This window comes from Acinonyx jubatus, chromosome D1 (genome assembly GCF_027475565.1).
Source record: "Acinonyx jubatus isolate Ajub_Pintada_27869175 chromosome D1, VMU_Ajub_asm_v1.0, whole genome shotgun sequence".
Classification (NCBI taxonomy): domain Eukaryota; kingdom Metazoa; phylum Chordata; class Mammalia; order Carnivora; family Felidae; genus Acinonyx; species Acinonyx jubatus.
In genome coordinates, this window is record NC_069390.1 from 19,319,287 (window position 1) to 19,346,649 (window position 27,363).

The 27,363-nt window shown below is 37.3% G+C and overlaps 1 protein-coding gene across 2 annotated transcripts; it reads right to left on the reverse strand.

The window, feature by feature from the left end:
- Positions 1–195: 195 nt before the first annotated feature.
- API5 (apoptosis inhibitor 5) lies at positions 196–26,916 on the reverse strand. Of its 2 annotated transcripts, none has more exons than XM_015075705.3 (14): positions 26,700–26,916; positions 19,562–19,723; positions 18,317–18,410; positions 17,774–17,839; positions 16,698–16,849; positions 15,109–15,315; positions 14,303–14,407; positions 13,304–13,393; positions 11,812–11,993; positions 10,547–10,640; positions 9,520–9,576; positions 7,291–7,367; positions 6,648–6,784; positions 196–2,332 (listed from the first exon to the last, which is right to left on the reverse strand). In XM_015075705.3, exons 1-14 carry the CDS (start codon positions 26,766–26,768, stop codon positions 2,250–2,252), a joined length of 1,575 nt encoding a protein of 524 aa, XP_014931191.1. In that variant the 5' UTR covers positions 26,769–26,916; the 3' UTR covers positions 196–2,249. The 2 variants fall into 2 exon arrangements, with proteins under 2 accessions (XP_014931191.1, XP_014931192.1); XM_015075706.3 differs by having other exon boundaries at positions 196–2,327; positions 26,700–26,915.
- Between the last annotated feature and the right edge of the window lie 447 nt (positions 26,917–27,363).

A 27,363-nucleotide genomic window follows, 5' to 3' on the forward strand; every position in this document is an offset into this window, starting at 1 on the left:
TAAACCTCAAAGGATGAAAATTAAAGATAACTTGCAAGACTGAACTCCTTGAAGGCAGAGCCAACTTGTCCATCTTTGTATTTTCAGTCTAACACACTGCTTGGCAGTATTGATTGCTTGGCAAAATAAAAGCAATCAATAATGGATATCCAGGAATCTTAAGTTACATAATCATAACACATCAAGACACAAAACAAAATTACAAAAGGAAATTTATTTCAAAAGCATAAGGGAACATTTACATTTGAACAGGGTGATAACAGGTGTCTTGCAAAAGAAAAAAATTCATGGCATGAAGTTTTTCATTCAATTTCTGAAGCAAAAATAACCTATGTTGTGCACTATTGCCTTAGGAAAGGTAAGGGAACAATGAGGTGGCAAAGGAAGGAACATAATCGACTCGGTGTCAAACTTGAGAAAGTAAAGTTATTTCTGCTCAGCTTTGAGTTTACAAATATGCTTTAAAAAAGAAAAAGAGGAAAAGTTACACTTAATGTTCAAATTTATATAGCTGTAGTCCCAATAGTTTCTGTACTTGAAATGGCTTTAGGCCACTGGCTGATGCCTCTGAGGTCCAGACTATCTGGTCACAGTTTTCAAATGCAATTCCTTGTTCCTATGTCTGTTCAGATTCCAAGGGAGCTTAGGTTCAGCTCAGAGTCTTTTGGAATGTTTTAGAGATTATTGCCACCACTCCATAGTCAAGCTGACCAACTTCTTTTGCTCACTTGTATCATTCTAGTCTTTAAAAAAAATATTTTTCCCATAAACATGTGCAGTAATTCTAACAAAGGGGTTTTGCCTTTTCCCCAATGTAGAGGTAACAATAATGAAGACACCTGCATTGGAATCACAAACTATTCCTCAAAAAATATGTCAAACTACTAGAAAATGTCATTCAGGCATTGAATCTGAATAGCAAGCTTGGGGGAGGGAAGATTAACTGTGGAACAAAAAGATATAAAACATTCAAATGCAGAGCAAAGGGCCTATGCTACTAAAAATGCCCATGACATTAAACACTCCACAAACCCCCCGTCTGTTGTTTTAACCTAAAGATTCTATTAGCTAACTTATACAATAATTTTGATTAATAACCTGAGAAGTTAAAATCTTGAAAGTGGCAAAAGCAAACCGAGAGAGCATCCCTTACTTATTGGTACACCATGTTTTCAAGTCACTTTTCCTGGGTTGCCCTGGTTATTAAATCCCCCAATTCTAAATTATTCTGTCTCATCCTGTAGAAACCTATATGTACATCTGATTCAATATTTTGGCTGTATTTCTCCAGCAGGGATCTCCAAATTTATCTTTGAAAATGCAGCCTTTGTTTATTTTTAGTTTTAAATAACAATAATCATGTAAGTGCAACTGACTCAAAATCCCTCACTACTGGGAGGAAAACCTAGGTAACAAGTTAATAATGGATTCATTCTTAAAAGGATCATCACCGTGTCAAAGACTACCCGTTCCAGGAATTTTAAAAAATGATTTATGTTGCGTAGTCAAGTTTCACAGCATGTGTGTGTATATACATATATACACACACACACATATGCTTATGTATGTATGTATATTATACATACACATTTCTATTCAAATAGTAAGATCCCATAGTCAAAAGTTAGTATCGCAACATATGGAGAAGAGTTAAGTAAGCAGTGCAAAGTAACTTACTTCCTCCTAAAAATGTAATGTCATTTTTACATTTTAAGAAAGCTGTTAAGTATTTTGCTTTTATAACACTAGGTAGGAAATGCCTAGCAGCTTTATTTAAAAAAACAATGAAAATAAAATGTTAAGATTGACCATTATTCTTCTCCATATATTGGGCAAAAGAAAAAAAAAAGACAGAGGGTAGAGGAAATCCGTAAACTTTCAACTGATCATCTTTACCAGTTACCAGAAATGGACTGAATTTCATTACATTTTAGACTCGAATAGCTTTCAATAACAAATTACCAAGATGTTAAAAGTAAAAGATTCACAATATGAATTTTGAGTAATAATGATATTGCAAAAACAAGTCAAGATTGTGAACAAAGCATCCAAAAATATCACTGTGGTTTTTACCTTGGACACAACCATGGTCTGTTACAAAAGTAGATCATACATACAAAGGTATAAAGAACATTAAGTTTTTAGCTGAAGGCAGCAGTCCTTTTAAAGGGACATCCCCGGCAATCCAATGAGTAGTAGAATTTAAGTATATTAAGCTCATGACAATGCTGAAGAATGTGATGTCTTATTCAGTAGAGTCTTCCCCGACTACGATTTCCTCGTGCTCCCCAACCTCGGCCACCTCTACTTCCCCTGAAGGCTCCTCTCTGCTCTACGAAAAAGCGAACAAGGGTTTAGGTCTTGCTCAGGACTTCATGGTACAGCAAATGCAGAAGAAATGTAGCTCGTAGCTCTGTGTGTAGCAGCAGACTCTATAAAAGCAGCGCTGGTATTCTGCTCATCTACAAATTCAATGTGTACATAAACCAGAGCAACATACATACTAATGCACGATGGCAAGGTGCCAAATCTATCCAAAGTAGGTACTCAGTTAAATGTACCCAAAAACTAGATATTTCAAAGTGATAATGTTGTAACTACATTTCTTAGTTATTGGTGTGCCTATCACTACTGAAGATAATTAAACTATTAAAAATTCTATACTTAATATGGAATTAACAAAAATGCCACTGGCCTTCAAAAGCTAGTGCCATGAGTGCAAACAAAATAGCTTAAGTTATCAATGATCAATTTTGACAAATTAACCTAGACTGAAAAATGTACCTTTGAAATGCAGTGGACAGGCAATTTGTTTTGGTTGCGGTATTTCAAGCACCTGGACTCACAAAAATGCTGATATAAATGCCAACAGCTTTTCTCACTACTTTATCAGCTAACATGAGCTGCCCAAAAGGTGATTTGTATACAGTATTCAGATTATTAATGTAAATTAAGCTTATCTTGCTAAAAAATCAAGTCACTTGTGTCATACAGTAGAATGAGTCTTTGATTCATTGGTTAGTCTCTTTTATAGTTCCAGAGAAATAATCCTTAAAGGAATCCTCTAGTGAAGAAAACTGATTGAAGTTATCAGCAAGGTTGAACTTTAGATTATACATAAATGAGTCATGAGTCTCAAACTTCTAATTCCAGAAATCAAATCTCTTCACTGAACCTTCAAACTTCCTCACTGCAGCAGTCTTGTTAGGAGCAATGAAAACCACCAGGTGTTGCCATTTTGGATCCATAATGTTGGATGGATGCTTGAAAAATTCCTATTAAGTCTATATTGCAATCCATTTTTTTTTTTTTTTTTTTTTTTGCTATTAAGGCTAGAAATATAGATACCTTATTTGGGTAATGTTTTGATGTCTTTTTTTTTCCTCCAGCAACTCTCTGAGTTAGAAAACTAACTGGATCATTCCCCAGCTTAGCCAACATTTACATGTGTAATAGCATGGAATCTGTTTCAAAGTCATCTTTCCTGCCCCAACCCATTTTTCTGAGCTGATCAGTTTGAAAGCCATTTAAATGAAACCACCATGTTGGTTATTCCCTGAACATACTGAGAAAATCAGAGGTGGTCTGGGGGTAAGTAAGACTCTCCCAGAAATGCAACGAGTGCATCAGGTTGTATAGCAACCCTTATGTATGCTGTAACTCCAGCATTTCTAAGACTTGGCCTCATCTATGCAGATGTAGGCACATTTTCCCCCTATCGTGCTCATTATAAAACCTTCATTTCTCAGTTAATTTAACAACACACTTAAGAAATTATCTTCATAGGTATCATTATTCCGTGTAAACTGACTACTAAAACTCACCCTTTCAACTGTTTTTCAATCAATTTTAATGTGCAGAACTAGGTTACTTGCCCTCTGTTATTCAGCCGTATCTAATGAGGATATTACATACATTGTATGAAGATACTGTTTGACATGGTTATCTTGTCTATACTATTTCTTTTTGACCTGCAATGGATGTAGCCATTTCTACACAGTTCAGAGGCTCCAAAAAAAAAAAAAAAAAAAAGGTTGTTTTTTTTTTTTTTTTTTTGAAGAGCTTTATCCTGAGGCACCATTCTGCATTTGCATGATTTCTTAAGTGGTTTCAAGCTTACATTACTAACTTAAAAAAACCACTGCTCCCAGCTACAATTATGATTTAAAAGTTATTTTTACATTCTAAAAATGTAAAATATGCAGGACACAAGTCACAAAATATATCATGCTTAGTACTTCTAGGTTACGGAGCAAATATGTCCAGGAGGGAAAACCAAACGTGGGCAGGTGTTTATAAATAATTTGATTAAAAAATGCACCAAGAAGTTGAATTGAGTTAATGTTTATAAAGCAAATAAGAGACCTTGGTTAGTAAAGTGATAAACTTGGATAAGGAAAAAAATGGCTACATATTCCTGCCTAGACTCAAAGAACAATTGCAATTCTGGTTCCTCTTCTATGATGAACAAGTTCAGGCCTATCACAGCCTATTTCTTTCAATGTAATAAGGTAATAAGTATTAATACTACTTGGTTCTCTAATAACCAAAAGGAGTCAATTTCCTAACCCCTCAGCATACATGACTTAAAAAAAAGCCATCTAACCAGCCTTTCGAAAAATAAAACAAGAGTGTGGCTGACACAGGAAAGTGGAATTATGGTGGTTAACAAACTATGTATTAGAAGGCATTAAGAAAATAAAACATGTTCTCCCCTCCAATTCTGAGGCAACAGTGACATCCCAGAAAAAAAAAAAATACAACATGCTTCTTTTTTCAGTTCCCTAAGGGAAGGACATAAAAAAGGTGGGAAAAAACTTGAGGTAGATAGGCCCACCAAATCTCATCTGTAGTATCAAGAACTGTTTTCAATGGAATGGGTGAAAGAAAGCCAAGAAAACTCTTGAAATTGCTACTACGAGAATACCTATAACCTGTTAACATTCAACTCTTGAAATCTAAAATGCTGGCAGAAATTTGGCTACTACTTTCTAAAAAAAGATGAGAGTTTAGTTTCTTTGTAGTTCTGTTTATGACCAGCACCCCAACGACAAGGTTGACCCCTTTAGGAACATTCAGGGGCTATAATACCAGACACAAAACACAATTAACAGGAATGCTTGTTTTGCCCATATTACTCTGAGGACTATGGTACAACTGAGGTTGTAAGTGACTCAGAGACTTTTTTCACACTGATAGTGAAAAAAAAATCATAATCTAAGGCTCTGCATTTTTCACATCTCTTTTCCACATGCATTATGTCATCTGATTCTCCCCATCAAACAGGCAGTGAGTTTCACAGGGCAGAATCCTCAAAGCAACTCAAGAGTAACTCATTTGCCCAAGTGAAAAGGAATACAATTCTCTATGTATTGCCATAGCTCTTGATTACTTTCATTTAAGTCAAATGAAGATAGTATCTGAGGTAACAGTGGATTTTAAGAATAATTCTGAAAGACACCACAAATCATACAAACAATAGAAGACGATCTTTGTTGCGATGAAGTAACAGAATCCTTTCCATTTACAAAATGTCTGCACAAATATTCTTGAGGGTATTTTCCCCCTCTTATTTGAAGTTTTTAAGAGCTCTGTTATCCCTAGTTTTCTAGTAAGAGAAGAGGCTAAGAGATGCACATTTACGTAGTAAGAGTTCAGTGATCTTTCCTACACTAAATTTGCCGGAGTCTGACAAATAGAAGGGTTCATTTCACAGTCTAAAAAAAACACCTTTCTGTAAGCTGTTTGCTCAAAGGAATTTAGCTACTGTGGGAAGACTTTAATGTCAGAATTATCTCACCTTGGAAACAATTATAGAGTTACATGTTTCACAATGTACTTTTTTAAAGATAATTACTGCAGAATTAATTCTGACTGGTAAATAAGACCAATCCTAATTACATTTGGTTGCCAGTATTATTAAGATTCGTCTTCTTAAACAAGATTAAGGAGGTGACTCAGTGAATGTTTTCATCCATTCTTCTTTGAAAGGATCTATGAGGATACAAGTCAATATGGAACAGACTGCTCTTCTTCCACAGCACTGGGAGAGAATGGACTAGAGGGAAGCTCTCCTGGCACCAGTGGCTAAAGCTAACAGGGAAACTGCACCCTGGGCAGTGGGGAGAGACCACAATGGGACACATCTTCCTTGCCGGTGATACATTAACATCTGACTCCACTACTAGGACTTCTTCCATAGTAGTTAAGAAGATGGGAAGGACAAGCAGTAGGCAGATAAGGTCCAAGAAGGATCATTAATATCATCATATCTGCTAGAAGCTGTATCTACCCTTGAGGGAGAATGCACAGAATGTCTTGCCCTGAAGTTACAACAGGGAAAACGAGGAATGGATGGTTCATGTCAACTTCCTTTTTTTTGGTTCCCTCCTCTGAATACAAGAGGAATATTTTTCTTTTCCAAGTTCTTAGTGTTGTATGCTTAATTCAGTAAGTCTACAAGAGAGAGTTATAAAGGAATGGGGTAGCTCGTTTCCCCAGTAGCTCTAGTTCCCCAAGCTAACTCAGAAAAGTCACTGGAAAGAGCCATTATATATATTACTACATACAATTAATAAGTAAAACCAAGTACAACACAATTTCTGCCTAACTTCTCATATTACTTGTACCCAAACGGAAACGCTCACCATAATTAAAGTTGCTCAAATTGCTGCTATATTTCCCACTAGGAGGATTATAAATCTGCCTGGCATCCCTTTTTGGTCCTGCTGGAGATTTCTTCGGTGGTGAACCAGAAGTTGTATCTTCATTGGCTCTCTTCTGCCTGTAACAGTAAGAAGGGCAATAAAAAAAATTCTATTACCAGAGGCCATTAACACACATGTAATTTAGCATATTGGTCAAAAGACATCCTAAAGATGATAGTCACATCAGAAAAAGGGATATAATGTTCTGATGTCATCAAATTAATTGTGCCTTAATTATGCAACAATGGCAAAAGGCATTTACAAGGCTTTAAAATAATCTGGAATATGTAGCTTCAAGAACTATACAGGCAAGGGACTCAGTTTATAAAACTTGTCAGAAGTCTCGTTATGCCACAGGAGTACAGAGAAGCCTGAACATTCCAGCGATGTATTCCACCAGTTTATACTGCAATCAGACTTTATATTTTAAGTCATGCTTCTAATTGTCATATTTTAACATCTTACTAAGATTGTTTAATAAGGTACCATTTTGTACAGTAAATATAATATCCAAAGTCAGAGATTTTCATATTTATAAATCATAAATATTAGAACACTCAAATCTCTTTTAAATATATCTTACCCAATTTCCACCTTCTGTACAGGTTTCCAGGATAATGTTACTGTGCTTTTATAAGAAGGAGGAATGTGGAAGAGATCCTGAAAAGACAAAATGAGACAAGATTTGTAACATATTTGGTGGTGAGGGTAAGTAATGTGGAGATATCTTAAAGACACAACTGAGGAGAGGAAACTTTAATCTATCCTTCTTGCTTACCTAAGAAAAGCTGCAACAGAAAAAGTAAACAATTTTTTAAAATTCCATCTATTACACTTCATTAATGTTATTTTGTGTACATCACTTCAGAAACTGTAGCTAAGTCTTTTCTAAATGATGATTATTTTGAGTTCTAGAATAAAATGTTATCAACTCTAATAAACAAAGTAAATAAATAAGCACTTCTTTTGCACAGAGGCAGTCACCAAGGTGCTTTCATGGAAAAAAATGGTACAGCCTGCATTTGCTTTTGCAGACTTTTATACATTTCAAAATTAGAACAAAACTAAAGGCCTGGCTAATCATGTTTTCCTTTTTTTTTTTTTAACGTTTATTTTTGAGACAGAGAGAGACAGAGCATGAATGGGGGAGGGTCAGAGAGAGGGAGACACAGAATCTGAAACAGGCTCCAGGCTCTGAGCCATCAGCCCAGAGCCCGATGCGGGGCTCGAACTCATGGACCGTGAGATCGTGACCTGAGCCGAAGTCGGACGCCCAACCGATTGAGCCACCCAGGCGCCCCATGTTTTTCTTCTTAAATGTCTCCAAATTACCAATGAAGGAAAAACCCCCAAGATTTAAATACGAAATTATCAACATGTAATAATGCAAATGTTTGCTGAATTTAAATGTTAAAGCAATCCAGAACTGAAATAATCTAACCTCATGATACCCTCACGTAACTTGGATACATTTCTAAATATATTTATTCTTAGTATTTTACCTAACATTTCTTACCAGCTTTACTCTGATTTTTACGTGTCAAAATCATTTTTTAATTTATTTTTTACCTACATATTTTATATGTAGGTAAAATATGATAAAAGTAAATTGACTTACTTCCATAGTTAAATATACTACAAAAGACCACATCCTACTATATAAACCTTAAATCCACCACGCCAGGTAAATGTAAGGAATTAGTCAATGTAAAGTCCTTTGAATTAAAAATGCCTGAGATTTCTAGCTGGACCAATTTAGCATATGATTTAGCATAAGAAAGGGATTTTGCTGTAATCCATATGAGAAAATGGATGTTGGCTGAATCTATCCGTGGTCATCATTTCACCATACAGGTCTACCAACCATACTGTATACCTTAAACTTACAGAGATGTATATAAATTACTTCTCAAAAGTCTCACATTTAATATATGAATTCACTATTTGAAATTATTATTTGTATTTAAGGTTCGAAATAAGTGGTGGCTGTTATAATAATTTCCTTAGGAGATGAGAGTGTTGACACCATGATACTCATCCTTCAATGTCTCCCTGTTGCTTTCTCTGAAAAGTTTCCCTCTCCTCTGATAAAAAAGTATTTATTCCATGAGATCTTTACCAGATTGGTGTTAAGGTATACCACTAGTCTTAATTTGTTACTGTCAGGTTTGTGCTCTGTTAACAAATATTTCTTTTTCCCAGCTGGCTAACAAGAAAGTTAACTTGTAGGAACAAATGATGGTTACTTTGTTGTGATTCTTTTTTTTTCTCAGGTTGTCTTTTGTTTAGGTTTATGGATGCTTGGGGAGGGTAAATAGGACTGAAGGGTATTTATGGCTTAATGGTAAGGTACACCTTAGTCTACAGTACAGACAGCTCTTAATTTATTGCATAGATAAGTTAACAGAAAAGAACCATAGGGAAACATCTCAGGTGCCACACAGACTTGTCCATGCTTAGAATAAGCAAAGCAGAATTTTACTGGCCATGTGAAAGGACACAACATTAAGACCACCAGAACTTAAGTCAGTGAAGTTTCTAAATCTAAATGTATTTGCTCCAATGCTTTGGGCCAGAGAAAATCTGCACGTCTTCCTCTGCAGTAGCTTTTAAATAAAACGATGTATGACTTCATAATAGTTATAGAAATGTCACTTGGTATTGTAAAAAGCGTAAAGTTTTAAAAGACCAAATATCTAGAACACAATGGCATTTCCCTTTAACAGTGTACCATAATAGACCTAAAGACAGATGGATAAAACCTCTTGCACTAGCTTTCTAGTGGAGGACTGGGTAAGAAAGGAAGACTTACCTTGATTAAAACATTGATATTATTGGTTATTTTCAATGCAACAACTTTAATCTTGTTCTGCAAAAGGAAAACAAAATTAAAGTGCCAATAACTTTTATGATGTATATTCCATTCCCATATAGAACTAGAGCAATTCTCTTTCAGAATCATTTCTTCTCATTCCTGTTTTTTTTTAATCTAAACCAGTGCAGAGATGGCAAAGAAAGCAAATAATCTTTATATTCCCTTTATAGGTTAGAACACTGAAGTGTTTTCTACCATTTATCTGAAAAAATGAGTGAGGGGCAGGTCATATGTGCATAGGAGTTGTTTTAAAAATCATCAGTTTAAGTTAGATGAAAACATAATGAAAACTTAAAATATTTCATTAGGATTGGGGTGAAGATTTATCAAAATAGGTGAAATCAGAGAAATCCAAAAATCCCCGCCACATACACATACAGTCTGGGGTAGAACTGGCAATTTAATCTTTTTTTCAATGTAAATTGGTATTTGGTTATCAAAAAGGTAAAATTTTAAATATCACAAATGTCAATCAAATATTTGAACAAAATGTGCTAATGAGACCCTAGCAAAAGACTGGTATGTATCTAAGTTTGGTAGCACTGTTCACAAACTTGGAAACGTTCAACAAAACATTTCAACAAGGATAAACATATGAAAATATAACTTAGTAAATAACTGAATCTGCAGACAATCTTCTAACATGGGATCTTCAACATAGACTTGTATTACCTGTTACATTTCAACATATGAATTGAGTCTGAATTTTTTTTTTTAGAGAGCGTGTGTGTGTGTGTGTGTGTGTGCGCGCACGCGCGCATGCAGGGCAGAGGGGAGAGTGACAGGATCTTAAGCAGAGCCTAACGCGAGGCTCAATCCCACAACCCTGGGATCATGACCGGAGCCAAAATAGAGTCAGATGCTCAACCGACTAGGCCACCCAGGTGCCCCTGAGCCTGAATTTGTAATACATTCTGGCTATAATAAAAAAATTTCCTTATAAGATGTGATCCACTCTTCTTACCTCTTCTGTTTTTAAGGCTTCGCCTGTTTTACCCTGCAGAGCCAAGCGAAGTTGTCTGATATAAACCTGCAGACCCCGGGCAAAGTACTGCAGCCTAAATAAAGAAGTACTGGTTACTTAGCAAATCACAACTTCAACTTTGTTTTTAAACTCATAGAATCTTACACTATAGCTAATTTTTAAGTTATCAATACATGATCCCAAAAGATACATAAATAAGTGAAATAAAAGCAGTCCTCCTTTATCAAAAATGGTAATAAATCCACACTCAACCTGGCAAGAGTAAGATTTGTAGCACTGTGCTCTTTATGTTACCTGCAAGGCATGGTCAGTGAACCATTCAGGAGCATGGATTAGGATCAGGTGGCCTGGGTTCTACTCTTTCACTGGCCAACTGAAGGTCAAGTGACCTTAGACAAATCACTTAATCTCTATGTTTTTATCTGCAAACAAGGGACAGTGTTTGACCTGTTTACACCTCAAGGTCCAGTTAAAAGTATAACAAAACTGCAGATCTGAGAATTTATTACAAACTCATGTAAATCTCAAAGGGTCCTAAGTAACTCCCTTTTCAAGTTTGTTCCCAAATACATGGAGAGAGGCAGTACGTAGCCCCACCTGCTGACTTCTAGGAACTCCACTTAACAACTTGGCATTATTTAATTTTCGGAGTAATTTCTTAACATGTTGCTGCTTCTCAAATGCTTCACCAAGTACTAAACCTCTGCCTTACCCAAGAGTAGAGGACAGTAACAGATGATACAGTGGACAAGCATTTCAAATTATAAGATGTGAAGCTGTTAATAAAATGATTCAATACAAAGTGTCTTCATGATAATCACTTAAGATTTCTCCGGTGGTGCTCCTCCGGAACACTCTAAGACATCAACAATAGCAGCTCCAGGTTATGGGGTACCCGCGTGTGCCAAGGTTTCCATTCACTGTCTAATATTCCCACAACTCCACAAGGCAGGTGCTTTATCATTTAATGTAACTGCTGAGGAAAATGTGGGCAGTTAGAGAGACTGGGAATCTGCTGGGGATCATAAAGCAAGTAAGGATACCTAGAGTCCGTTTTAGAAAAAGTTCTTTCCTCCTATGTGGATATGTTATGCCACCGGTTTGTATACATTCCTGTTTTATTTTGTTCTACTGGGGTAAAGCAGGGTGGAGAGAGAACTCTTGTAAAACAAAAACAAAACCAAGGGAGTGTCAAGATAGCTATCATTTTTGCCAGGGATTGGACCACTTCAATCATACATCACCTAATTTTGAAATCTTTGAGCTTTTCTGCATTCAATTTGGCTGTTAAGAAATCTGGAAGTTTTCGGCCCAACTGGTGGAAGCTGTACAACAAACACTCCACATAACTGAACTGTAGCTTGGGTTCTTCATTACCAGCATTCTCCCCGTTTTCTGCTTCTTCCGGAGGGAGAGGCATGTATTCCTAAGAGATGGAAATACAAACATGTTTGCAATCTACTGGAAATGCTCTAATTATTAACATATAATGAGGTAAATGAAGGGCATGCTTTTAAGGCATGAAGCATTAAAAACTGCCAAGATCAAAAATTTAGGTTAAGATGTCCCTTTTACCTTTTAGATCAATGATCCAGCTTGTCAACTCTCCATGTTAACCTGTCATAGCTGCACCCTTTTAAGGCATGAAGTGTTAAAAACTGCCAACATCAGAAATTTAGGTAAGATATCCCTTTTACCTATTAGATCAATGATCCAGCCTGTCAACTCTCTATGTTAACCTGTCATAGCTGCTGCTGTTACTGCTGACAATGAAGTAGCTAACATTTATTAGGCACTTATGCTAATGAAGGAAATGAAATTCTGAGAGCTTAGATAATTTTTCTATGATGAAATAGTCAGCTGAAGAGTCAGGATTCAATCTAAGTTTGCCACTGAAAATTGATATATTTTTTAAGTTATTTATTTATTTTGAGAGACAGAGAGAGCACAGGCAGGGGAGGGGCAAAGAGAGAGGAAGAATCCCAAGCAGGCTCCACAATGTCAACACAGAGCCTGATGCAGGGCTCGAACTTAGGAATCGTGAGATCATGACCTGAGCTGAAATTGAGTTGGACACTCAACCGAGCCACCCAGGTGCCTCACAAAATTGATGTTTTTAATCACTTTACTATGCTAATTCCAAAAATCTTTTCTGAACATTATCCCACACTGTTTGACTCTCACATTCCAAGTACTGCCAAAGGCATTCAATATGAGTGCTATAACACCCCAGCAGGTGTTACAGGTCTGGAAGAGAGAGCACGGGATGTGGGATGAGTCCATTTATACTACACGTCTGATGTTTATCACTCACTGTGTCAGTTACACAATTGTTCACATCCAACAAGAAAATCACTTGGTGATGCTGATAATGATTTTATCAGGTGGCCTATTTTCTCCACAATTATGACTTAAATGACCTTACTTCCTGGCTGCTAAAGCTACTTGGCCTTGGGCAGCGACCTGGATGGTGACCTGGAGCAAATGTGAAAAAATTTTGATAAAGGAATAACAGAAAGACCTACTATATAAATCCTGTATTATCTTTTATGCAAAATATCAACAACAGAAGAGATGTCAAAGATTTTCTTTTAAAAGTAGATAACATGTGGCCTGAGCAACTAAAAAACACTTGCTAGAATTATTCTACCTAATCTGAATTTCAAAAGCTGATTCTCTAGAAATTACACCACACTATATACTGACTACGCCATAAAGAAAGAAAAAAGCTCTTACCAATAACTTGTCAAACAGTTTCCTTAAATTTGTTTCTAGTTTTTCCATGTCACCACAAAATGAACTCATCTCTGCCAATAGTTTCAATACCTAAAACACACAATTCACTGCTATTAGTATTATTTTTTTTGAATGGGCAAGGGCTGTAAAGTAAGAATGATTCTAGGTAACTTTTAAGGCTGCTTTCTGTTACAGCTTAATATTGTACTATGAAGAAACACCGAGGAAGAACTCTTAACAGCAAAGAATTACTTACGAATATTTAGAGTGGGCCCTGTTTGCTATGAAATTTAGTCTCTGGACACTAACTCAAAGCACTGGTAGTTGCCACTATTCTTGGGGTCCACCTGTCTTGTACTCCATCTCAGTCTAATAAGCCAAACCCAGGACATCTGAAGCAAATGATAGTGACAGTACACAGTAGGACTGTTCTCTAGCCTAAAAACCTAAGAGGAGAATGGCATATACATTTCCATTATTTCAGCTTAATTCAACAATTATTAAGTGCCTTCCAGAATCAGACTCCACAACAGATTCTGGGGATATAGAGAAGCATCAGTTAAATGTGGAGAGATAAATAAATGTAAATGTTATATGTGTTGTGGGGAAAAAAATATGAATGTACATTACAGTTGAGATACAAAGGAGAGAGCTGTCAATTATATTGGAGAAGGGATAAAAGATATTTTGTGTTAGTCTGTTTAAATCTGGCTCTATCGATTATAGATACAGAGAGGAGCAATCATGAATTAAATACCTTATTTAAAAGTATTAAGGCTACAAAGATAGTATCATGAACATTATAGGCAGTGCTTTCCCAATGCAGCAAACTTTCATTAAATCCATAAAGCATTCCTAAGTGATTAATCCTGGTATAGATTACTAGCTAGCCATCACAACTTTACTCTCTTAGAAATCAGATCTCGAAGTTAGTGGTTTATATTTATGTTAGAATATGAGAATGTCTTTTCAGTACTAACAGCAGACATTTTCTCCTACCTCCAACTGTATATCGAGGCCCTCCACTGGGGTAGTCAAGGAACTGAGGTTAGGGAGAACCTGCTCACAGAAATAAGTCACAAACCTTGTGGAATGCACATTTTTCTGCAAAAATACAAAGAACACGGAGTTGTCAAAGAAGGGGGGGAATATTCCTTCAAATGTAATAACAGAATGTCATTCAAAAAATGCTGAGCACCACAGCATCAAGCAGTGTAGTTACAACACAGTGCACACCCCAGAGCACTCCAGGAATAACCTTGTGACAATACACACTTCGTAACCAAGTCATCTGGAGCACTGGGACATCTGCAGACTTTCAAACTCTTCCTTAATGCTCAGGTCAAATTTTAGGGGATATTTTAGTGTTGAATTTCAGACTGTACATTTTGCAAAAAAGGAAGAGTCCTTTAAATTGTGTTTTTCAAACTACTCTATGCACATCCTAGAAGACTCATGAGCAGAGAAGCACAAAGCCAGAGATAAAGAGCGTATTTACCTATAACAACAATCTGTTACAAAATTTAAGAAAAAAAAAAAGCTAAATTACTAAACCAAATGGTTTAGAAACTCAGCCAAACCATAAACTATGACGCAAAATGCTCTCGACCTTTAAAAAGTCTCTAAGCAAGACTTTAAAGAAATTTCTGGCTGTTCGGGGCTCTCATCAACCCCACCCAGTAAATATTCACTCCACTGTTACTACTTATATGCAAAGGTTTGAGGAGAACCCTCAAGTGAGAATCCATAGAAATATACGCTAATAGAGTAATCAAAATATCAACTATGTAAAACAAAGAGCTCACAGAGAAGAGGGGTACTGCCTGCCGAGTGCACTGTAAGAGCCTGTCCACACAGTCAGGATCGGAGGGATTGAAGGTTTGTTCCAGGTCAGCCTGTTCAGCCACCAACTCTACGAGTTGCTGTCTTCCACTCACTGTCTGTAAGCTTTTTAACCCAGATAGTATCTTCATAAACAGGACAAATTCTTCACCAGTAACATCTTCTAGGACCTGCAAAGAGACAATTCAGAATAACAGTATTGTTATCACTTGAATGGGAAAGAAAGATCAATATTGAAACTGTAGCAAATTTATTTCAGTTACTAAAGTTGGATTGCTAATATTTCTGAAATACTGATGAGAGGACAGCTTCTAGCTTCAGTCAAATTTAGCTTTAGAATACATCATGCATTCTCAACAGGGCACAACACTGTCTCCAGAGGGGCAAAATGTGGTTCTCGGAAAATTTTTCTTCTTTATGTACGAAGCACAGATATACAAACAGTGCATAAATAGATATAGTATATCTGTGGCATTAAAATTTCATAGGAGAATAGCTAAGAAAAGAATATCTAAAAAGGCTCTTCACCGGGGCAGGGGGTGGGGTGGTAAGAGGGAAAAAAACCCTGAAAATTCTATAGTCAGCTGTCAAATCAGATTCAGTTTCCTGAATTTAAAAGCAGCTTGGCGCACCTGGCTGGCTCAGCCAGTAGAGCATGCGACTCTTGATCTTGGGGTTGTAAGTTTGAGCCCCATTCTGGGTGTAGAGATTACTTAAAAAAATAAAATCTTTAAAAATAAATAAATAAAAGCAGCTCGCTCACATTAATATGGCAACTGTATACAAAATCTGAGACCATGCAAGTCTTGAGTGCTCCATATGAGTGGGTCTAAGTCTTTATGTTCACTGACTGAAGAAACAAGCAATCCTTACATACTCCACCAGATTACTAGCTGGAGCAGATACTGATATTCCCAGCTGGAGAGCTGCTCCTTTCGCTCTCACTGAAGAAATCTCATCAGTAAGCAAGGGAGTGGTGCTGTTAGAGAAAAATTTGAATTTTCCTCAACATATATATAAAAATAATGATCTCCAAACTTTGGCACTTTATGAGTGCAAAGTTAGCTATGACACATCTTGTGAATCTTAGCGTCTCTAACTATGCTAGACGCCAGGAGCACAAATAAACATGGTCTCCTGAGCTTACAGTGTCATGGGGTAAGATGAGAAAACAGGCACTTCAATGTGTTTCACTTTCATTTTGAAATGATCCAGAACACTAGAGGAGAATATCCTAAAATTGGGGAGGGGGTAAAAATTAGGTAAAATTTCCTGAAAGAAATTACTTGTACAGAGTCCTGAAGAATGCATAAATTTTGAGGATACCCCATGAAAGATTTAACTGTGACCACATCCCTTTAAATCAATATGCCAATTCATCATTACTGGTGACCAAAGTGCAAAATACAATATAAGAAAAGCTTGACATTCTTTAGTGGTTCTAATGGGATGTATCATTTTATACAAAAGCTACAGACATTAATGAATACTACAATTTGAAATATGTTCTTTTGCTTTACAGGAGTCCTGTTAAATGATGACTGAAGCTTACCTTTTTGGATTCAGTTAGTATAAGTTCCTCTACTTCCTTTGTTAAAACCTCATCTGGTAAAGTCTTAAGTTTTGTAGAAAGGAATTTGATTGCTCGTTCTCTAACAATGTCCTCTCCCTGAAGTATTTGGCTAAACAAGCCACCTAAAGTCCCTGCAAAACAAAATAGTTGTGTAGCAAATCAATTCTATATTGTAATGAAGTTTCTCTGTTTAACTCATTTAACAGTATTTATTTTCCAGTGAGTTAATAAGCATCCTGAATATGACTGTTTCTGGCTAAATTAGTTTGAAATTTCTATACCCCAACCGTAACAGTAATCAGATGCTTTGTTCATGGACTCAGAATCCGTTTAAGAATGACTTTCTTTTCTGGGGGCTCCTGAGTGGCTCAGTTGGTTGAGCATCCGACTTTGGCTCAGGTCATATTCTCATGGTTCGTGGGTTCGAGCCCGGTGTCAGGCTCTGTGCTGACAGCCTGCTTCAGATTCTGTGTCTCCCTCTTTCTCTGGCCCTACCCGACTTGTGTGTACACTCTCTCTCTCTCTCAAAAATAAACATTAAAAAAAAAAAAAAAAAGAATGACTTTTTAATCATTAATAATAAACCCAGGCATTTTGGAGAATTTCTTTAATGTGGCAAAGGGAGTTTTCAACAACTTTTTAAATTTTATGTATTAATTTATTTTTGAGAGAGAAAGAGAGGGAGAAAGAGAGAGAGAGAATCCCAAGCAGGCTCTGCACTGTCAACGAAGAGCCCGACATGAGGCTTGAACCCACAAACCATGAGATCAAGACCTGAGTCGAAGTCGGACAACTTAACTGCCTAAGCCACCAAGCACCCCTCCAACAGATTTCTAATGGAAAAGTCTGATGTGTTTTTGCAATTACTTCTGCTAGGTTTTTCACGTCACAAATATCTTGTGCTAAGCAGCTTTTTTAAAGAACACTCAGAACTTTTATGAAATAGATCTCTGGATGAATCTGATTTTATCCTTAATAAGGAATGCCACGCTCCCCAACTTTTTTTTTTTTTTTTTAACACATCAAGCACAATTCAGAACAAGTGGTGGGCTTACCTTTTGCATCCATCTTAAATATACTTAACAGGGCATTGTTCACTAAGTTAAATTCCGCAGAATCATCTGGATGGAGAAAAAATAGTACAATGTATAAAAGGAATGAAAAATATTTGCTGCATTTTCAAACCTAAGATTCAACGTAGTTTCTCACAGATTACATTGAGAGGAGACATATAACTAAGCATTCTTCTCAACTACCAAGAAAATACATCTTCCCTATAAAGGTAGAAAAACCTGATCTCACACCAGGAAAGCTTTTACATTAAGATAGTACAATTAAAAAGCTACAGGAAACTGGGGCAAAAAATCACAATGCATCAAAATTCCCAAAAGAATCCAGTCACTATGTCTTTATGAACAGAATTAAAAACAAAACAACACCAGGAATTAGATAATCACAATAAGCTTCAAACTACTGAATGAAAAGAAGAATTTTAATTTCTATCAAAAGTAGTACCTTCAGCCAAAAAGGAAAACAAAAAAGCTAAATTTCAAAGGGAAGTTACATTTAGATAAGAGGGTAATAATAAAATTTCTTACCTGTCTGCAGAAGTTGGGTTAGTATATCTGCCACTCTGGGAAGATTTTCTCCGGTGGCAAACTGAGGCAGCTCTTTAATTGCTTGCCGTCGAATCTGAATATGATTTCAAACAAAAAAATTAACCAAATACTATCATCAATAAAAACAACAACCCCAATCTTTAAAGAAAACTAAAACTGGAGAGAAACCATAATTAGGGGCATGAGTCACCAAAATATAAAACATGAGGCTTCTTGCAGTTTTAGAAATAATTTGCTCCAATTTAATATTCGAGCTTCACAGAATCACTAAAACAAAATGTGGTGAAAAGGGATGCTAAGTAAAAGGGATGCTAAGTACAATTAACTGACTGGAGCAGACAGATCTGAGATCATAAACAACAGTTTATACACTGATTACATGTTAACTGTTGCATTTTTACTACCTTTGGGCATATACTGCAGTACCCTGGAGAGGCAAAGTCATATCCAGTACCTCTATTTACTTTAAAATTTCCCTACTGACTACTTAACACAACATTTGTGAATATATACTACGTACTTAATTCCAAATATGTGGTCTTGGCTTGTTTATTACTTTAAGTTTTAGTTGTATTTTGGGGGGGGCGCGTAGTTTAAAAAAAATGGAGGAGTTATATGTAGCAAATTGTGCATGGAATGTTGGCGATTCACTAACTGCATCTGAAAAGCCAGGAGGTAATAGTTGAAAGTTCTTAGGAATCTGTATCAGCAGCCAGATATGCTAATATAATTCCGTTCCAAGGAAAAACTATTTTTTCTTATTCTAGTAATCATATGTAATTATTACACAGACCAATTATTTTTCTGCTATGCACCAGATTTAGGGGTGTTCAAACTATACGATCTAATACTTAATATTTTAAATATCTAAGCAAGTATAAATTGATTAAAAACTAACATTAGTCTAATTTCATGTGCACAATGTATAACAATCTATGAAAAAATGTGAGCCACAACCCATTTTTACAGTGGATAACGATAAGCAAAACAAAATATTTCCTGATTCTACGCATTTTTCACAGTTGAAAGTTGGTGAAAGAGAGAAAATATTTTCTCACACGTAGGCTTAAGCCTCAGCATGGCATCACACCAAAACACACTGCAGGACTTCCTGGGCACTGATACCACCGCTACGTCAGTTCCATTAGCTACACACAGAAAGTGTCTGAGAACGGCAAGTGAGACATCTGAAAGCTCGCTGAAAAGCATCAATCATACACTCACTGATACGTCTTCATCCTCACAGAGATCCAACTGTGCATTGATAGCAGAATCAGCCAATTCTGGAAAATGCTTAAAGAATTTCGGAATAAACTGAGCTGCTAATCTTTTTTCCTTCGTACCACCTTTCACACCATCTAGTATCACTTGATAGGCATCTTTATGCTGAAAGAAAGAATAAAACAGAAGAAACAATTTTTTAAAGATGGGAAGCTAAACAAACTTGTTCAAGTCTGCTTTATATTACTAAAATTTTACTCAGGCTAAAAAATTGGACTTATTTTTGCAGTTTTACTGCTTAAATTGGACACCTACTTTTCTAACATCTTCTTCCCTGCCCCCCCCCCACCCCCCACGCATTATTCATCAGTTGGGGAAGAGAGACTGACAACTTGAATTTTAAATAGAAAAAGCAAGTAAGTCTGTAGATGCATCAACTTCACTCTAGTGATTACTGACCCCAATCTTGTGACTGTATCATGGCTAGAAACTATAATGAATATTGTAGAATTTTCAAAGAATTGTGTTACATTTACATAATCATACTTATGTTTTCAATTAGCACCTTGGTGAATAGGGAGAGAATACAATCTTGAAAATTAAGCAGTAACAGAAAGGTTAGGAAGCTTTTTTTTCCCTAGCCTCATATTTTTATGATATGAAAACAGTAATTCATTCTAGATAGTCAATTTTGGATTAAGACAGATTCTAATGTCACATATTTAACTTTTTACTACAACAATACATTCAAAGCTCATTTGTTTCCTTATTAAAAACAAAAAACCAAAAACTTCAGAAGCGCTCTCCCTCAGATACTCATCATTGAAGAGTCAACAAGTTCCCAATCCCCCTAACACACTTGCCTTCAAACCAGTTCTTTTATTAAATGACAGTGAACAAACTGGCAAATGAGAGTAATAAACACTGAGACTCTAGATACATCTTCTGTTTGGACATACGGGTAAAACTTCTAATTACTGCACAACAGTAAACATTATAGTAATGACACCTAATGTGTATATGGCATAGTGTTTACTCTGTTCACAGCAATGCTCGAAGTGCTTCAGATACCTCATGCCTTCAAAAGTAGAATAGCCAATAAACATCCAATAAACTTTAGTTCTATAGTAACTCTTTTTTATGGACAATACTACGTTAAAATAAATAAAGCAAAATACAAAGTTATTAAGGTACAGTAGAATCCCAAGGACTTTTAAAAGTGTTCTCATGTCAAAAGGCTATGGTCACGATTAGATCTTTTAAAGGTACGGGTTTTAATATATTCTACAAAAAATACTAGGTAACTTTAGAAGTTCATAAATTGCCACCTATCTAAAAAACATAAATTCTAAAAATTAGTTCTAAAAAACATAAAATTCCATCAAGTGATTGACAAATTTTAGTATCTTAAACATAACACCAACTCCTAAATAAAAAAAATTTCTCTGAATTAGGTTCGTTTCCTCATAAAATGCAGGAACAAAATCAGTCTTCAGGAGTTACTACTTCAAAAGTATATTACATACTTTTTATTGCAAAGGTTTGAAAAATTATGGCTAACTTCTCTACCATTCACATTCCTGTGGTTTGCCTCATGTCTTCTAGACAGACTTCATAAAATCAAAGTTTTAAACAGTTCTGACATCCTTACTTTTTACAGGGTATCACAGTCCAATTTCCTTTAACTCAAACAAAGCTTTACTTCTAAAGACTTTTGAGGAAACTCCTTACATTGTCTGAAATTAAATGAAGAAACCTTACTTCAAACCATCCTTTTGTCAAGGAAAAAAAGCATCTGGAATAGAATAAAAAGGAATCATTAGCGACATTTACTGAAAGCCTACCAGGTACTGAGAAATGCCTTGTGTGCATGCCTCACAGTAAACCAGTGAGTGGGGTACTGTGGGTTACCACTATGCCTATTTTTCAGACGAGGAAACCAAGGCTCAGAAAGTGAAATAATTTGCCCAGAGCTTCATAGCTAGACAAGTAGCAGATCCAGACTTGAACACAGTTCTGACAGGCTCTAAAGTCAAGATCTGTGCCTAATATGAAGCTTCTTTAAGTTCTGAGATCTTAGTCAAGAAAGCAAGAGAGAAAGAAAGTTTGCCAGATTTAGGACCACCAAAGGCAAAATTTGAGTCCTAAATATAGGCTCCATATAGGCATGTTAATGGAGATGCAGCATCCCAAACAGAGAAAGTTCTTTGGAAAGTTAAAATATTTTTACAAATTCAAATTAGAAATCAAATCTACCGGGGCGCCTGGGTGGCTCAGTTGGTTAAGCGGCTGACTTCGGCTCAGGGGCAGAGAGAGAGGGAAACACAGAATCCAAAGCAGGCTCCAGGCTCTGAGCTGTCAGCACAGAGCCCGACGCAGGGCTCAAACCCACGAGCTATGAGATCATGATCTGGCTGAGGATGGACACTTAACCGACTGAGCCACCCAGGCGCCCCATATCAAATAATTTCTATAAACGTTACTAATAGACTTCAAACTCATTACCCTTTATGTAATACAAAATAAAATGTTCTACTGCCAGCTCTTTGTCTTTTAACTGTAGCATAGGGACAAGACTTTTTACAGAATCTCCCTAAAGTAGTTATTACTTCTGGTTTTCAAAGTAGGAAACACAATAGAAGCGATGTTCTCAGTGATCGCAGTGATTCAGTGACAGGTGGACTGTAACCATAATAAAGTATTCCAAGTACTACACACCACGGCTTATTTTTTCTCTTCCACTACAACTGCATAGTTCTGCTAGATAACTGTGATACTAACAAGTTTTAATTGTAAATGTTTGAATACATTCCTAAAACCATTTGTGTATGCCTTTAATATACAATTAAAAAAAAGCAAACTACAATATTTTCAAGTAAAAATAAAAGGCTACAGGTAGACCCACATTCAGCATATACCTTCTAAAATAAAAAGTCTGTGATAGTGATTGTCAAAACACAACCAATATATGTAAGTGATCAGTTACATGCCAGGTAAAGCCATGTTTGTTTGGGACCAGGATGCAGCTTCTAAGCAAGAAAGAATTATTTTAGAGAAGTTTATAGTTTCAACAAACATATTTCTCAAGTATGACATAAAAATAAAATGGATATGCAAAGCTATATTATTACTTCTTCCTCAATGAATAAATCTAGTTTGTAACACAAAATTAACACTTTCTTATTGAAGTATAGTTGACAGATAGATGTACAACACAGTGATTCGACAATTCTACGTATCACTCAATGCTCATGACAATAGGTGTAGTCACCATCTGTCATCACCCAACTTTTTACAGATTTTTGAAGGAGTATGAACTTGGTCTGTGTTTTTTAGCTTAATCATAGGGAAAAAAGGCACCAAAAGAGTGGTATTTCATGAAATAGAAGTCAATCAAGCTTATGCTTTTCCACTCTGTAGAGCCAGTGTACTCCCGTTTAAGAGAACAAAGGAGAAATCAGGGTTCAGGCATTATATTGATCTTATTAGCTCAGCCTAACCGCCCCAGTCCCTTCACAGATATTTGGTATTTTTTTAACTTAAAAAAGTTTTTGACTACATAATACAAAACTAAATATCTACATTTAAAAATTAAGTAAATTCGGAAAAATTAGAAACAAATGTAAAATACTAATGGACAACACCTTACTTTATTATGGCCAGAGCACAGTGGAAAGGGGGTTAGGGAGGTAGAGGAACACTCAGCAGAGCAAGGAGACCTGAAGGAGTAGCAGAGGCAGAGTGGGGGGAAGGGAAGCTGAATAGCAGGTACAAAAAAGGAGGGAAATGTTTTCAGGTGTTAAATAATACATCACTTAGAATTTCTCACTTGAAGTTTGCTTATTAGAAAACACATGCTCATGGTTCACATATATGATGTGTGAGTGTATAAAGTTCTCACCTTCATTCCCAAGAGATAATCCTTGTAAACAGGTTTTTGTTTCATGTATATATACACACATAACAATAATTACATTTATATGTGATTGTAGGACATATATTAGTTGTATAATTATTAACCTTATATAATTATACAGTTATATACAATTAATTAGATCTGTTCTCTCTTTTAATGTATTTCTTCAACTTTAAAGAAAAAATGTCTACTGAAGTAGAAGGTACAGTGCAAGGAGAAAAAAAAAATAAAGACAATTTAACCCTTAACCTCAAGACTTTATAATTTAATAAGGGAATAAGAAAAGCCCTCACATGAAATAAAATACAAATATGAAGTACTATAAATGAATACACAGTGCCAAGGAGGTTCATCAAGAGAATAATCTGTTTGGAGAAAATTAGCTGAAAACCTCGGAGGACTTGTGTTTTTCCTGATGTATTCAGAGAGCATTACTCTCTGACAGTAGAGAAGAGGGTACTCCCCTCAGCGGCAGCAGCAAAAGCAACTATGGTTCTCAGCTCTTTGGCAAAGGATGAAAACGAACATAAATGTTAGAAGGAATTTCTAGACTAAAAACTCATATATGGTCTCCGAAATGTCCACATAGGTACCTGCCAGCATACCTTAACCCTTGACTGTAAACCTCCTAAGTTAACATGAAAGTCAGGCTTTGCTACATTAAGAATGTAAAGACTTTCTCTCCTTAAAGAACTGTCAGTGGTGTTCCTTCCATTAAGTTGCCTCTTGCTTTTAGTTAAAATTCACATGCAGGGTCGTGAAACCCACTATCTTTTTTGGTGAGAAGTTTTAGGAATTTTCTCTAAAGGTTGAAGTTATTATACAGTAGAGCAGACTTAGTAGCCATTATGGTTCAGTCGAGCTTCAGTCCTTCCAGAATTCACTATTTGAGGCTGAGAAAATCCCTACACCTAATTATGCACAGGGCTTTTCGTCTCAAATAGCTGCCTGACAGCTGTCACTACAGTGTCATGAAGGTACTGAGCTCCCACTGTGCTAAGGAATCCTGCTAAAATTTTAGCACCTGGCACAGTGTTTTTGGTACATGGTAGGCACTGAAAAAATGTACTGAATAAATGAGACTGTGGGCGTTCATTAAAGTCTGCATGAAAAAAAAAAAACCCCTCTTCTGTTTTTCACAAACTTCTGTCTCCTAAGCACTCTTCCTAAATTAAAAGCAGACTTTTACTTTGAGAAAGACATTTTTGACCTCTTGAGGGAGAACTCTCAATCTTACCTGGTATTTAAAACTACAGATGACATTAGGGGCGCCTGGGTGGCTCAGTTGGTTAAGGGTCTGACTCTTGATTTCAGTTCAGGTCATGACCTCACCGTTCCTGGGATCAAGCCACATGTCAGGTGATCAAGCCTGTGCTGTGAGCACAGAGCCTGCTTGGGATCCTATCTCTCTGCCCCTGTCCCCCACCTCCCCATGTGCTGTCTCTCAAAATAAATAAATATGTACATATATTTAAGAGATTAAAGATGGCATTAAGAGAAAAATGTGAGCAACTCTCAATCATTCACAGCGAATATATAAATTCCAGTTTGACTTCTGTTTGCCCTAGCATAGTAGATGGCGGTCAACTGTTTGCTACCAGCAAAGAATGAGGCTGGGGGAACGGGACTGGACTGTGTATATAGTTTCTAAGTTTCCCTAAAAAATTCCTGATATACCTCTTTGGGAGAGCAGCTTCTACAAACTGAGAATCACTGTTGTAGGTTTTACCCCATCTCCTCTGCTGATCTGCAACAAAATCAGTTTTTGGGACAACAATTTGCTACAATCTCCCTCAACTCCGTCACAATGAATGAGAGTATCTTCACTACCACATCTTTCTAGGAACAACAAAATCAAAATATGACTGATCATAGTTTTCCCAATCTTGTCTTAACCAGTAGAAAATTTCTCCCTCAGTATTGACCTAACACCCACTCTATATTTGTCTACAACACACAGTATATTTCTCACTGACTGATGATGTCAAAATTTGCTACTGAAATGGAAATATGTACCGAAGGAAAATGATCTAGTACTTCAAACTGGTAAATTTACAATTCTAGATAAAGATTAACTAAGGTCCTGACAGCACAACTTTATTGTTGTTTAGCTCTAAAAAGATTTACCTGAATTACACATGTCCAGAAAAAGGGGCTGGGAGGGGCTGCCACAGCCTTGATAACGTTAGTAGACTATATACAGGATCTTCCACTTCTTACTCCATGGGATGGGTAAGCAGATGAATAACATTAAGTTCTAAGTACTGAAAAGATACGCATAGAATTTCTAACGACAATGACCAAGATTACTTCTGGGAGAGCCTGGTTCTTTTCCTAAGAAAACACACACACAACCCCCAACTCCTTAAGTTCAATGTACTCCAGTACTTGAAAACTCACAAAGAAGCCTGCATAAAAATTCAACACTGCGGAAACTGTGTGTCTTGAGGCAAACACTGCGGAGAGCTCTTGCCAGACAACTCTATTTAAAGCTGCACTCTTCCCCGCCCCTCCCCACTGCCACTGCACGATTCTGTTATATTTTCTGTACTACACTTTTCAATGGGGGGGGGGGGCTGGGGGTGGTGGCGGACCTATCTTTCTTATTTATCCGTAGTCTACCTCACTAAAGATACATTCCGGAGAGCACCAGTAACTTTCTGTCTTGTACCTCCAGCGCCCGGCACAGCACCTGGCGCTCAAAAATGTACTGAATAAACGAAATCGTAAGTCCTTGTTAAAATCTGGGTAAAAGGGCCCCTCTTCTGTTTTCACAAACTTCTGTCCGCTAAACACTCTTCCTAAATTAATAGCAAGTTTTTTGTTTGTTTGTTTGTTTTGCTTCGAGAAAGACATTTCTAACCTCTCGAGAACTCTCAATCTTAATCTTCCGACGGGCTGAAGTCCACCGCAAAGAAGAAAGACTTAAAGCAATATGCGGGGCAAGGCTCGGGACGACAATTAACGGGGGGCTGGCGAGGCTGAGTTAGGAAACGCCACGGTGAGAAAAGGCTGGTCAAGGGAGGCAGAGAAATAACCTGGGACCGGGACCCGCGCTCTCCCCGGCGAAGCGGGCGTCTACACTCCCACTGGGGCCCATCGAGACCAAACAGCGGGCGCCGCTGGGAGTCCGCGGGAGGGCGAAGCAGGAGCCCCCGCCCGGCCCGGGGAGCGCCTTCGAGAGGCCGCGGAGCGCCGGGCCCTGCAGGCCTCTCGGGGACTTACCTGGCCAACTTGCTCCGTAGCGTCGGCTAGGATGCCATAGTTGCGATAAAGCTCTTCTACGGTCGGCATGGTGAGCGACAAGCCCAGGGCCCGCTCCTACTGTCGTCGTCGTCCCCGGCGCCACCGCCGCCTCTTAACTTCTCCAAGCCCGCGACCCGCACTATTACGCCTCCAGCTGCCGCCAGTGCCGCCGCCAGTCACCGCGCTCAGGGCGGCTCCGCCCCCAACGTTTACGTAAAGATCTGCGCGCCGGGAGCGGCCTTCATTGAGCGCCAATCACAGTCTGAGATTCTAGCGCCCTCTAACGCTTGGCGGTGCAAAAAGCGGCAATGATGATTAAATTAGCTCGGGCTCCTTTGAAGGATTGTGCCTGGCGAGGAGCTCTTGGCGGGGAACAGAGGAAAACAGAAAGGTGCGTTTCTGTTCTTAAAAGATCTCCCATCATCCAGAAAATTGATCTTAAAGGGAGAAAAGTAGAATGAGGGATGGGAGAGCTTCAGGGTTGAAACATTAAACTATAATAGACAGTAAATTTCAAAGCCAGATCAATTGGTGCAGAATATACACAGCCAATGGTTACAAAACATTCCCTGGCTCTTTTACTCCGACTCAGATAAAGCATATCTAAAAGGAGGGGCGCCTGCGCCTGAGTGGCTCAGTCAGT